This window comes from Delphinapterus leucas, chromosome 15 (assembly GCF_059928025.1).
Source record: "Delphinapterus leucas isolate spDelLeu-1000000601 "Yukka" chromosome 15, BTC_Dleu_Yukka2, whole genome shotgun sequence".
Taxonomy (NCBI): domain Eukaryota; kingdom Metazoa; phylum Chordata; class Mammalia; order Artiodactyla; family Monodontidae; genus Delphinapterus; species Delphinapterus leucas.
The window spans coordinates 23,569,464-23,583,303 of NC_143143.1; the positions used below are offsets into that span (position 1 = coordinate 23,569,464).

Here is a 13,840-nt window from a genome sequence, read left to right on the forward strand (position 1 = left end):
TACAAATAGCTCAATTTCGTTTCTTTTTATGGCTGAGTAATATTCCATTGTATATATGTGCCACATCTTCTTTATCCATTCATCCGATGATGGACACTTAGGTTGTTTCCATCTCCGGGCTATTGTAAATAGAGCTGCAATGAACATTTTGGTACATGACTCTTTTTGAATTATGGTTTTCTCAGGGTATATGCCCAGTTTAAACAATGTTTAATGGTGCGTTGTTGACATGCAAACTGTGATTTGGATGAAAAGACATTAGAGATAGAAGCATGAAAAAGGAAACTTGTATAGAGACCAAAGGATGGTGCTTCTATGTCATCTCACCAATGCACCAGAGGTGGCTCGTGCTCCTGGACATTAGAACGAAGGGATGCCTGGAGGAGCGCCCAGGTGTAGTAGTGAAAAGAGTACCCAGATGGGTACAAGTACTGGCCCTGTTGCTTTCTAGTTCTGTGCCCTTGCAGGCAATTACTTATTCTCTCTGAGATTCCCTTTTCTCTTCTGTAAAATGGGTTTAATAATCGTTGCTACCCACAGGGCTGTTCTGAGCATTGAAGGTGATATAGTTGATACAGCACAGTGGTAAGAGCATGGGCTCTGGAGCTGAATGTCCTTGTCTGAACCCCAGCTCAACCACTTGTGAACTGTGTAGCCCAAAGTAAGTGCCTTAACCTCTTGGTGCCTCAGATTCTTCATCTGCAGAATGGGGCTAATGACACAACTCACAGGGTTGATGTGAAGGAAAAAGAAGATAAGAGACATAAAGTGACTGCAATGGTTTGCATGTGGTATCAGCAATCACCACCATCATCGTGAACAACAACGTCACTGCTCACGCCAACCTTAAGAAGTAAAAACTATTAATATTTCCATTTTGCAGATGAAGAAATCAGGACTCAGAGAAGTTAAGTGATTTATTCAAGTTTGTCCAGCAAGCAGATATGGAGCTGGGTTTCAAACCTATATCTACTCCAGAAGCAAGTGCTGAACTGCTGCCATTCCTACTTTGCTCCTTTTTCTTTTTCTGATTACGGGAGGGAGGCATGGAACAGCGACTTGCTATCCTGGGAGCCAGAGCTGGGCGAAGCCTCTGGGTGAGGCTTGTCCTGTTCCTCCACAGTGACAAGTCAACACTAGCCTTATGAGAGAGTAAGGCTGGACGGCAGCCTCACTACGCATCTGCAAGAAAGGAATGCCCGTGGAGACCCAGGCCTACGGGAGAGGACTTTTACTCTGGTGGGGTGGCGGGGTGACTTTTACTGTGATGGATGGACCTTCACGCAGAGTCTCTGCTTTTTCCCATCACAGCTCTGAGGTCATGGAATGATAACACCTGCAGCCGAAAGTTCCCCTTTGTCTGCAAGATCGCAGCTCTGACCATTCACTGATCCAGTCTCGCCCTCTCGGAGCAAGCCCAACTCCAGCATCGACTTGTAGATGTACCTAATGTAAAGTCGACACTCAATAAATGTAAAACACACAGAGGAGACAAATCTCCCAGACAGAGATTTTATACAAGCAAATCTTAAGATACAGAGTGATCCCTTGGTGACGAGTGACAGGAAAACCAACTCAGCTGGCTTGATAAATAAAGGATGGTGGATTTATTGGTCCAAGTAATAACAGTCCAGGGCTTGTTCTAGATTGAGTTGAATCTCACTGGCCTGGCTCAGGGCACATGCCCATTCTTGAAGCAATCTCTTTGGCATATGCTGGTCGGCTAGACCCTGCTTAGATGCACATGGCTGGGCAGGAGGGGTGGGGTCAACATCACCTGAACCACATGGGCCCAAGGAGGAAGGTGGTTCCCCAAGGAAAAGGAGAATACCACCAAACTCGTACATTGCTGGTGGGAATGTCAAACGGTAAAGCCATTCTGGAAACCAGTTTGGCACTTGTTCAAAAAGTTAAACACAGAAATACCATATGGTCCCAGCAATTCCAATTCTGGGTATACACCCAAGAGAACTGATAACAGGTATTCAAATATGAATGGTCATAGTAGCATTACTCATAATGGCCCCCAAAGTGGAAACATCTTTGGGGGCACCACCCAGATGACCCCATCCCATGGTCAGGATCCCAACCAGGGCCTTGACGGTAGCATAACACGCTGGCTTGGTTGAGAGCTCAACTCCCTTTGAAGTTCGGACACTCTGAGTCCCAGGCTTGATCTGCCTCCTGCCACAAGAGATGAGAACTTCTTTGTCTGCAACCGAAGAGGCTCTTTGGCTTTCACTCTTGGAGCAAGAACCTGTTACTTGTCCTCGGCTGTTTATTTTATTATTATTATCATATATATATATTTTGGGGGGGGGCTGTGTTGGGTCTTCGTTGCTGCCCACTGGCTTTCTCTAGCTGCGGTGAGCGGGGGCTACCCTTCGTTGCGGTGTGCGGGCTTCTCAATGCAGTGGCTTCTCGTTGTGGAGCACGGGCTCTAGGCGCACAGGCTTCAGTAGTTGTGGCTCGCGGGCTCAGTAGTTGTGGCTCGCGGGCTCTAGAGCACAGGCTCAGTAGTTGTGGCGCACGGACTTTAGTTGCTCCACGGCACGTGGGATCTTCCTGGACCAGGGATTGAACCCATGTCCCCTATATTAGCAGGCGGATTCTTAACCACTGTGCCACCAGGGAAGCCCCTCGGCTGTTTATTATCTTTCTGTAGAACATCAAAGTCTTAGCAGTAGCCACAGTCTAGTTATGCTTATAGGTACTCTTCTCTGCTCATCAACTACCTGCTACCTCACTCCTACTAGTGCATCCCCTTCCCGTAAACCCTCCCAGTTCACTCCATGGAAGTTTGAACAGTTGAAGACCACCTCGTGCCAGGGGCTGTCTGTTCCACACACCACCACTGATCACCAGTTTGGAGGTAAGCGATCCAGCTTCTAAGCCCCATCTTGTCACTTGCTTCCTCGACTGCTCCCGACTGGGTTCTCTGGAAGCAGTTGCTGAGACAGGGTTTGTAAAAGATGTTTATTAGGGATAAGTACCTGTGAAGGGAAGGCAGAGGAAGAAGGGGAATTGAGATGCAGCCTGACAAATTATCGGTCCACCTGGCAGGGAGATCTGGGGCAAATAGAGGCGATCAGAGTGGACCACATAGGACTGAAATGGCCAGGCCTTTAGCCGCATACTCCACTCAGTCACTGATGTGGGCTCCCCTGGAAAGGAGTTGACTTTTCTTTCTTTTTTCTTTTTTTTTTTTTCTTGGCTGTGTTGGGTCTTCATTGCTGCATGGGCTTTCTCTAGTTGTGGTGAGCAGGGTCTATTTGTTGCCGTGCATGGGCTTCTCATTGCCGTGGCTTCTCTTGTTGCAGAGCACGGGCTCTAGGCACACAGGCTCGGTAGTTGTGGCACTCGGGCCCTAGAGTGCGCGGGCTTCAGTAGTTGCGGCTCATGGGCTCAGTAGTTGAGCTGGCTTCAGTAGTTGCAGCGTGCAGGCTCAGTAGTTGTGGCTCGCGGGCTCTAGAGCGCAGGCTCAGTAGTTGTGGCTCGCAGGCTCTAGAGCACAGGCTCAGTAGTTGTGGCTCGCGGGCTCTAGAGCACAGGCTCAGTAGTTGTGGCTCGCGGGCTTAGTTGCTTTGCAGCATGTGGGAATCTTCCCGGACCGGCGCTCGAACCCATATCCCCTGCATTGGCAGGCAGATTCTTAACCACTGCGCCACCAGGGAAGTCCCAAGGAATTGACTTTGATTAAGGCAGCTCTCTGCAGCTGAGGCTGACCCTGTAGGAGCTGACAGCTGGAAGCCACTCTGCCCCCTTCCTTGAAGGTGAGGATCTGGGTGGTATATCTCAGTGTTACCACATCTGGAATCAGAAAGACATGGGGTTCAGACTTCCCTGGTGGCTTATTTGCCACAACTACTGAGCTCGCACGCCTCAGCTAGAGAGCCTGCGTGCTGCAAACTACAGAGCCCACACGCTCTACAGCCTGCGCACCACAACTAGAGAAGAGAAAAACCCGCAGGCCACAACTAGAGAGCAGCCCACGCGCCACAACGAAAGATCCCACATGCCTCAATGAAGATCCTGGGTGCACAACTAAGACCCGACACAGCCAAAAATAAATTAAATAGATAATAAATAAATCTTTTTAAAAAAAAGACATTTGGTTCAAATCTCACCATTGCCACTTACCATGTGATCTCACGGAAGTGGTTTAACCTCTCTTGAGTTTCAGTTTTCTCCTTTGTAAAATGGAGACACAGTCCCTTCCAGCTCTAACTGATTTATCAGGCAGCTTTGGGAAATGAAGGGCTCTGCATAGGTGACGTTTCCAGAAAACTAAAGTTCACTCCTCAAGCACCACAACTACCTCTACTTTTTCCACTTTGGATAGAAATCTTTCTAAACCGTGTTATACATTCTCCTGCTTCCTTAAACAGAAGCTACTCGAGGGGATTAGTCTTTTCTTGATGACTCAGGGTCATGTGGGCTGCATCAGCTTCAGGTATTTTTGTCTCCTCTTATCATATCTGGGTGTCACTGTGCCAGTCTCTAACAACCCACAGAATCCCCCATCTTTTCTAGGTTGTTGCTGCTGAGATGCTGTGGGCTGGGAAGCCAGGCAACCAGGCCTGAGAATAATTTGAGGGAGAAGAGAGAGAGAGAGAGAGAGAGAACTCGCCTTAGACTGCAGGACAGTCTAGGACGCCTCCACGTTCTCTCCTTCACTGGGAGTCAGACTTGCATCCAAGTCTGACGACTTTACCAGCCTTCCCCGGCTCCCTTCCTGTTTTCTTTCACACAGGCATTTCCTCTAATAAAATCTTTGCATATACTTAATTTACCTTGGCACCTGCTTCTCTAAGGACCCAGATTAATACATACAGTATATTCAGACGGCCCTCCCAGAAGTCTGCCCTAATTTACACTCCACCTGCATTGTAGGAGAGCCCCTCTTCACCTGCACTTTTGCCAACACATTGGTCCCACCTTCAAATTGAACCTCCAATGAGCAGGTGGACACTCCTTCCACTCCCTTGGCAACCCTCAGGGGCATTCTGTCGGCAAATGCATCACTGAGACTGATTTAATTGCTGGTGACAGAAAACCCAACCCAAACTGCCTTAAACACAAAAGGGCTTTTATTTACTCATAGACTTGAAAAGTCCAGAGGTATCTACCTTCAGGCTCAGCTTGATCCAGGAATTTAAGTGATATCGCCAAAGACATTTGTGTCCATGCTCTGCCTCCATGCTGTTGGCTTGATCCTGAAGCTCCAGTCTCTCCCCTTAGGGAAGCAAAAATGGCCAGGGTAATTCTAAATCTTACACCCTTCAAGAGAATGAGGGGCCTTTCTTTCCCAGAAGCCCTTGCAGTCACCTCCTCTTGCCTCACTGGCTGTACCAAGTTACTTGGCCAACTTTTAACCAATCACTCTGGCCAGAAGACAAGCCTGATTGCTTTAGCCAATCAGGCTCTGTGCAATCAAGGCTGAGAGCTGGGGAGAGATGGCTTCCCAAAAGGAATTGGAGGTGCTATTTTATCAAAAGAGAGCTAATGTTGAAAGTCATGTTGAAAACAAAACAAAATATCTCAGTTACAAGAAGGCAAGGAGGAGCCAACTTTAAATTTCAAACTCGGGGGGAGGGTTGAAAACATGGAAGAGTAACTGCAGCCTCAGGAGAGTCTTCTTAGAGAAGGGCAGGACCGCATCTTGCCCCATCAAGAGTCCTTGCGGGCTTCCCTGATGGCACAGTGGTTGAGAGTCCGCCTGCCGATGCAGGGGACACGGTTTGTGCCCCGGTCCGGGAAGATCCCACATGCCGCGGAGCGGCTGGGCCCGTGAGCCATGGCCGCTGAGCCTGCGCGTCCGGAGCCTGTGCTCCGCAGCAGGAGAGGCCACAACAGTGAGAGGCCCGCGTACCGCAAAAAAAAAAAAAAAATTATTTTTTGGCTGCGTTGGGTCTTCGTTGCTGCGCGCGGGCTTCCTCTAGTTGCGGCGAGCGGGGGCTACTCTTCGTTGTGATGCACGGGCTTCTCATTGCGGTGGCTTCTCTTGTTGCGGAGCACAGGCTCTGGGCGTGTGGGCTTCAGCAGCTGTGGCACGTGGGCTCAGTAGTTGTGGCTTGCGGGCTCTAGAGCGCAGGCTCAGTAGTTGTGGCGCACGGGATTAGTTGCTCCGCGGCATGTGAGATCTTCCCGGACTAGGGCTTGAACCCGTGTCCCCTGCATTGGCAGGCGGATTCTCAACCACTGCACCACCAGGGAAGTCCTGAAAAGGTTTTAAAATGTCACTAACTCCGGCCCCTGTCTCATGATTACCATCCAGTGCAGGGAGCAAACTATGAGCCACAGGCCAAATCTGGCGTAGCCCCTGTTTTTGTAAATCAAGTTGTATTGGCACATGGCCATGCCCCTTGTTTACATGTTGTGTTCCTACTACTGAACTACATCAGGGCTGGGTAATTGTGGCAGAGACCACCCGCCCCACAAAGCCTAAAATAGCATCTTATCTGGATTTTGACAGAGAAAGTTGGCTGACTCCTGCTCTAGTGTAACCCCCCAAAAAGTTATTGCTCCCTCTAAATCTCAAGAGAAGCCTGCTCAGACTTCCAGTGCCAACCGTGTGGTGGAATTCACACAGGCAGCTAGTTTAATGCTTTGTGCCTCAGGATCTCCATCTGAAAAATGGGTGTAAGTGTCTTTCTATAAAAGCCTGCCCTGGAGCTTCAAGATTATACTCTTGCATGTAAAGCACCTGAGGAAGGAGTTGGCACTCAGCAGAGACCTGCTGGTTGGGGAAGCAGAGCCTGAGGCTGTGCCGATTTGAACGGGATTCAGTCCCAGTTCGTTTCACTGGATTCTCATGGCCTCTCAGTTTGTGTAGAAGCCACCCTGGGGTCTGACCTTGGGGAAGTAAATTCCTGTTTCTTTTTTTTTTTTTTTTTTTTTTGCGGTACGCGGGCCTCTCACTGTTGTGGCCTCTCCCGCTGCGGAGCACAGGCTCCGGACGTGCAGGCTCAGCGGCCATGGCTCACGGGCCCAGCCGCTCCGCAGCATGTGGGATCTTCCCGGACCGGGGCACAAACCCGTGTCCCCTGCATCGGCAGGTAGACTCTCAACCACTGCGCCACCAGGGAAGCCCAAATTCCTGTTTCTTAACCAAGCCATTCCCAAATTGCCCTGGATTGGGTCTGAGGGGCTCACACACCATGTCTAGTCTCCTAGATGGGTGGCCAGATGCTGCCCCCACTGCTGCACCCCTCCCAGGGGCCTCCTCCCTCTGAGTGAGACAGCCCTTAGCCCATCCACAAGCAGACTTCCCTCAGTGATCCTCTCAGCCACCACATCTAAGGCCAGCTGAACTGACCTAGAAGGTTCTGAGGTCATAAGACTCCAGGCCTCACCTCAGACTTACAACATGTACACATGGAAGTCTTGGCAAATGGAGATGGATTAGGGTTTGGAGTTAGAGTTTGGGGCCAACAATCGCTACCTTAAACAAAGAAGCAAAAATTTATGGAAAGTATACAGAATATCTCACGGGAAGGAATGAAAAATGGGAGAGACAAGACTTGAAGAGGACAGGCACAGTCTCAGTGTGGTAGGTAGAATTCTAAGAATGACCCCCACATTCTCCTCCCCTTGAATGTGGGTGGAATCTGTGAATTTGCTAAGATAGCACATTGATGATTATGTTATGTTATATAGCAAAATTGATTTTGCAGATGTAATTAAGGTTTCTAATAAGTTGACTCTGGGTTCCTAAAAAGGGAGATTATCCAGGTGGGGCTAATCTAGTCACATGAGCTCTTTAAAAGCAGAGTTTTCTCTGGCTCATAGCGGAAGAGGAACTCAGAGAGACTCCCAGTGTAAGAAGTATTTGATGCACCATTACTGGTTTTGGAGAAGGAGGGGACGCTCAGAGGTGAGAGTGGCCCCGGCTGATGGCCAGCAGGAGGCTGGGATCGGTCCTATAACTACAGGGAAGTGAATTACCCAACCCACCTGAATGAGCTTCACCAGGGCCTCCAGAAAAAACCTCAGCCCAGCCGGCATCTTGATTTCAACCTTGTGAGACTCTAAGCAGTAAATCCAGCCAAGCCTGCCCGACTTCTCTAACCTGCAGAAACGTGAGATAATAAATGGTTCTTGTTTTGTTTTTTGTTTTAGTTCATAGATAATGACTTTCATGCTATCTTTGTTACAATTTAAATTGTATATTATTATTACATATTTATTACAGTATTTTTAAGCACAATTTGAAAAAACTGAGTAACAATTTTCTATGCTGCACGACAAATTACCACGAATGTAGGGGCTTAAGCCAAAACAAATTTGTTATCTCACAGCTTCTGTGGTTCAAAAGTCCACATGTGGCTCTGGGTCTCATCTGGCTGAAATCAAGGTGTCAGCTGGGCTGTGGTCTCACTGAGGCTCGGGTCCTCTTCCCACCTTTACTGGTTGTTGACAGAGCTCCTTGTAGCTGTAGGTGTGAGGCCCTCAGCTCCTGGAGGCTGCCCACTGCTCTCTGCCACATGGCACTCTCCACACATGGCAGTTGGCTTCTTCAAGGTCATCTGGAGAACATCAGCGAGGCTTGAATTTCTTGCCTTCCTCTGACTCTGACCTCTAGAACCAGATTCTAAGGGTTCCTGTGGTTAATTCAGACCTACTCAGGATAATCTCCCTTTTGATTAACTGAAAGTCAACAGATTTAGGGACCCTAGTGACATTTGCGAAATCCTTTCACCTTTGCCATATAATGTAACTTAAGCGGTGAGGTCCCAAGTATTCACAGGACCCACCCACGCTCAAGGGGGAGGGGACTGTACCGGGAGTGTACACCAGGGGGCGCCAGTCTTGGGAGCCATCTTAGAATTCCGCCTGCCAAATTTATCGAGCATTTACCAGTCTCTCTACCAACTGCTTTATTGTACTCATTTAACCTACACATCAATCCCATGAAGGAGGAACTATTGCTTTTCCCATTGCACACGTGAGCAAGGCCAGGCACCAAGAGGTTAAGAGACTGGTCACACAGTTAGTGAGCGGCAGAGCCAGGGTTCAGACCCTGCTGTCTGCCTCTCCTATTTCTCTCTCTGTCTCTGTGTTTGTACCTCTCTATGCTCATGTGCACGTCTCTGTGTGTGCATGTCTGTCTGTCCCTCTCCTTTTTTCTTTGTGTGTGTCTCTCCCCCCTCTCTGTCTGTCTCTCTTTCTTACACTTACACACACACGCATACACACACACACTCACAACACCTCCCCTCAATCCTTTCCTTCCCCCACCTTTTGGTGAATGTTTGCTTTCAGAGAGTTGTTTGGAAGGGCTTGAAGGGATGAGGATGTTTAACAAAAGGAAGGGTTAGGGAGCTCGTAAGTCTGATCTTATTAATTGCTCACAATTACTGAGCACTTGCTGTGTTCCAGGTGCTGTGCTAAGCTAAGCACGTTACATCCATCATCCTCACAACAACCCCAGTCGCTATGATATCCGTTTGACCGACAAGGAAATGGGGGCTCAGAGAAGTTAAGCTACTTGCCCAAGGTCACACAGTAAGTGACCAGGTCAGGATGCCCACCTCACATTAGTCCAACCAGCTGCTGGCTTTCCCCTACTCCCTACCGCCTCTCCATCACGGTGAGCAGCTGAGGCGGTCCTGCTGCCTGAAACCTCAGCTCACGTGGAAGGGGAGCAAGAGACAAACAGCAGGGAGACTGCCTCCCAGCCCCACAGTTCTCTCGCCCTGCTTTGCATTCACGACAACATCAATCTTGTTCCAACCCCAGAGCTTGGGAGCCCCGCTGGGCAGGCAGTCTCTGAGTCACTGCACACTGGCAGACGATGCTAAACTAATTTCCCAGCATCTTTGGGAAGGATTTGGTTTCTGTCTCCCCAGCTAAGAGCCACCCAGACGGTGGCGGCAGGCTGGCAGGACCCAGGGGCTCCCTGCCTGGTCTGGGAGAGCCCAGTCTGAGATGTGATAAGATCCTGATTAGCAAAGCGGCTGGGCTTGGAAATGATCCAGGCTGCAGCCTGAACTGGATTAAGGGATGGGACATTTGGTGCCAAACCACAGGGATGGTGCTAAAACATCCCTAGAAATCTAACCAGATAGAGAAAATTGTCATTATTTTTTACAGTGACTTACAGGACTCCTACTACATGGAGAGATGATTTAATCTTCATTACAGCTCTACAAGGTAGGCATCATTTATTATTGCCTTTTTACACATGGGGAAAGTGAGGCACGATGTTCCAGTCACTTGCTCAAAGCCACAAACCTGGTAGGTGATGGAGCCAGAGTTTTAATCCTGACCACCTGACTCAATAGGACACCAAATCATTAGCCTGACCAGGTGTCCACACATCTTGGTCCAACCCTGATTATAGCACCCATAGAAGGAAAAACAGTAAGTCGGGGAAAAAAAGCCATCCTGGTATTTCCCAAAGTCTTTAAGAGACTTCCTATTTCAGACTGTGACTAGGGTTAAAGAGTTTCAGAAGCACAGCACAGTTTCCTAAACAGAGATGACAGCTAAAATGTTTCTCTTTGGTGAGTCAAGAGGAACTGAGCAATGGCCTGAAGAACAAATCCATTCTTGGCAGCTCTTTTCTTCCCCATTTGCTTTCATTCTCTCTGCATCACAAATTGGACACAGCTTTCAGGGGCAAGTTCTCTAGGATTAAATGATTAAAATGGAAAGGTTTCCCAAAAGAGAAATCCCTATATTAAAGATCACTTTTTTCCTAAGATGAATAAATCACTCCAAAAAACAAAACAAAACAAAAAACAGTAAGTCGGTCAACATCTTTCTCTGGAATTGGTTTTGAATTGGTCCCCAAGTGAGTAGTGATGCTGGGTTTCAGAGCAGGCCTAGCCATCTTCCTGACCTGCATCTTCCTGCTTCTCCTGCAGGGCTCAGGGTGCTACTTTCCATTAGTTAATTCCATCAACAGAGGCAGTGTGGGCTGAGGAGCCAGAGCAGAGCAGCCAAGTTCAAGTTCCAGCTTTGCTGCTGCCTATGGCCTTGAGCACTTAACTCCCTGAACTTCAGTTTCCTTGCCTGAAAAAAAGGCATTGATGATGCCTACCTTGCTGACTGTTTAGAACTGGCCTAGAGAGGTGTATATATATGTTCCCTCATGATAAAGGCATATGGTCAGCCCTCAATCAATGACAGTGGCAGAAGTGACACAGCAGTAATTGTTGCAGTAATCCTATTCGTTAAGTACACAGACTTTAGAGCCCATCTGGGTTCAAAGCTATATAGTCCTCTATACAGTCATCTGTAAAGTGGGGATACTATTAATACCCACACTTTATTTTTTTTAAGATTTATTATTATTTAATTTATCGTTTTTGGCTGTGTCGGGTCTTCATTGAGGCATGAGGGGTCTTTTCGTTGTGGCGCGCAGACTCTTCATTGTGGCGCTCAGGCTTCTCTAGTTGCGGCATGCAGGCTCTCTCGTTGAGGCACGCAAGCTCAGTACTTGTGCCGTGCGGGCTTAATTGCCCCGCGTCATGTGGGATCTTAGTTCCCTGACCAGGGATCGAACCCATGTCCCCTGCATTGTAAGGAGGATTCTTTACCACTGGACCACCAGGGAAGTCCTGCCCACGCTTTAATTAGTTAAAATATATAAAAGTTTAGGACACCACTGCAAACTAAATATAACGTTACTTAAAATCATGATAGCAAAAAAAAAATCATGATAGCAGAAACACTACATGTCCATTTCAACCTTGACCTTGGCTTTGGCAGATGGATATTAAGATTCTGCCAAATGGACTCATTTTAACCAAGGTCTTATTACAGCAAGGCAATCAGTAATAGAGTGGATATTGTGTACAATTCAGTGGTATTTAGTATAAAATGGTAAATTTTATGTTATATGTATTTTACCACAATTTTTAAAGTATTCTACCCATTCATTTGTTCATCCTAGCCATGTCACAAAGTCTGGACTATTTCGGACAGATGTTGACTGATCTTTGGGTTATAGTATTATTTTATTCAAAGGATATTGCTGGCCATACAGTGATATTTGAACAAGTGGAACTGTTCCCTCTGCTATGAGAGAAGTTTTCCCAGCCTGCGGTCTGGTGAATGTGCCTTACTGACTGACAGTGGGATCGTAAGTAAACGCAGCCCAGGAGAGCTCGGCTCTGTTCGGATCCAGGGCCAGCCGCAAAAGGCGTAACTGTTCACAGCCCCCTCCAAGCATCATTGCAAGCGTGTTTCAGGGCCATGGGAATAGCCCTTTAGAATCCGTTTTCTTAATGATTCTCTGTGGTTCACAATATACCATAAATTTATGAAGTTAAACACGCCTCTGCCAGAACATCAGGCTGGAAAGGATATGACAGGCACCAGTTGAAACCCAGTTTATTTAAAACCCAGTTACCCAGGGGGCTTCCCTGGTGGCGCAGTGGTTGAGAGTCTGCCTGCCGATGCAGGGGACGCGGGTTCGTGCCCTGGTCCGGGAAGATCCCACATGCCGCGGAGCGGCTGGGCCTGTGAGCCATGGCCGCTGAGCCTGCACGTCCGGAGCCTGTGCTCCGCGACGGGAGAGGCCACAACAGTGAGAGGCCCGCGTGCCGCAAAAAAGAACGACAACAACCCAGTTATCTGAAACAACAACTTTGGAAGAATGCAACTTATCTCATGGACCTTCTCTCCTGGTTAAGAGCTGCCCCATGGCTTTTGGAACTGAGGACCCCAAACCTCAGGTGTCTGAAAGTTGGCCATTACAGGCAAAATGCCCTCTGTTCATCTTACTTGGCATCATTACATTTTGGCAAGGTTTCTTCTCAGAGAAACACTAGTGGTCCACGAGCCTGGAGCATTCATGTGGTAGCAGGTAGGAATCAAACATGCCCAGCAGCACCACCTGACACTCCCAAAGCCCCCCTGGAGCACATATGGGTAGCAGGTGCTTTGAATGTGATGGTGGGTTTCAGTGTGAAAGTTGGACTCTGAGGTCCACACAGGAAAATCCTAGCACTGTTTAAATTTTTAAAAAAATCTTATAGATAGCAAAGAACTGTGTCTGTGATTGCCTGAGATTTTGTTTAGTTTTTATTTTCAGAGCTAATCACAGGTTTTATTCCTTCCACTTGGAGAAGGCAAATCCCAGCTGAGTCCTATTGATCCTTTTCTTGCTTCTGGACTGAATCCTCTTTGGATAATTGGCATCAGTGAGCTCAACAAATTCCAGCCTTTTTCCTGAGAGACTGGGGAGCCTGAGTAATACATGGCAGTAAAAATACTTTCTTGATTCTGTAGGGGATGTAGCCAGGCTCCTGGTTCTCCGGGAGATATAAATCTTAGGCCTCATCAGGCCACCTCCCTTCAATCTCTAGCTCTCAGTATCTCTGGGAACATCAGGGACCTCCCAGGAGCAAAGAAGCTGTAATTCTCACATGGAACCCAACATATCTGCAACTGGAAGTAACTTGGGATGTTAATATTTTAACTGTATCACTGATAACTCTAAGCTGTATATAACCAAGTCTTCTTGGATCAATCTTTTCTTTAATCACAGTGTCAGCTACAGTGCTTTCATCTGGAAGCATTAAAGCTTGCAGAAAACCCATTTCAACTGACTTAAAACAATGATAGGGGCTTCCCTGGTGGCACAGTGGTTGAGAGTCCGCCTGCCGATGCAGGGGACTCGGGTTCGTGCCCCGGTCCGGGAAGATCCCACATGCCGCGGAGCTGCTGGGCCCGTGAGCCATGGCCGCTGAGCCTGCGCGTCCGGAGCCCGTGCTCCGCAACGCGAGAGGCCACAACAGTGAGAGGCCCGCGTACCGCAAAACAAAAACAATGATAAACATATAATCTCATATAACAATATGAAATCATGGGACTTCCCTGGTGGTGC

The 13,840-nt window shown here is 48.1% G+C and overlaps 1 protein-coding gene across 1 annotated transcript in view; it reads left to right on the forward strand.

Moving 5' to 3' along the window:
- Window positions 1-6,930, forward strand: part of CLEC19A (C-type lectin domain containing 19A) — a 72,312-nt gene extending 65,382 nt beyond the window's left edge. The window contains 1 exon segment of the mRNA XM_089896085.1: window positions 1,312-6,930. Within this exon segment, the coding sequence (XP_089752211.1) occupies window positions 1,312-1,391 (80 nt within the window). The 3' untranslated portion in view covers window positions 1,392-6,930.
- The last annotated feature ends 6,910 nt before the right edge of the window (window positions 6,931-13,840 follow it).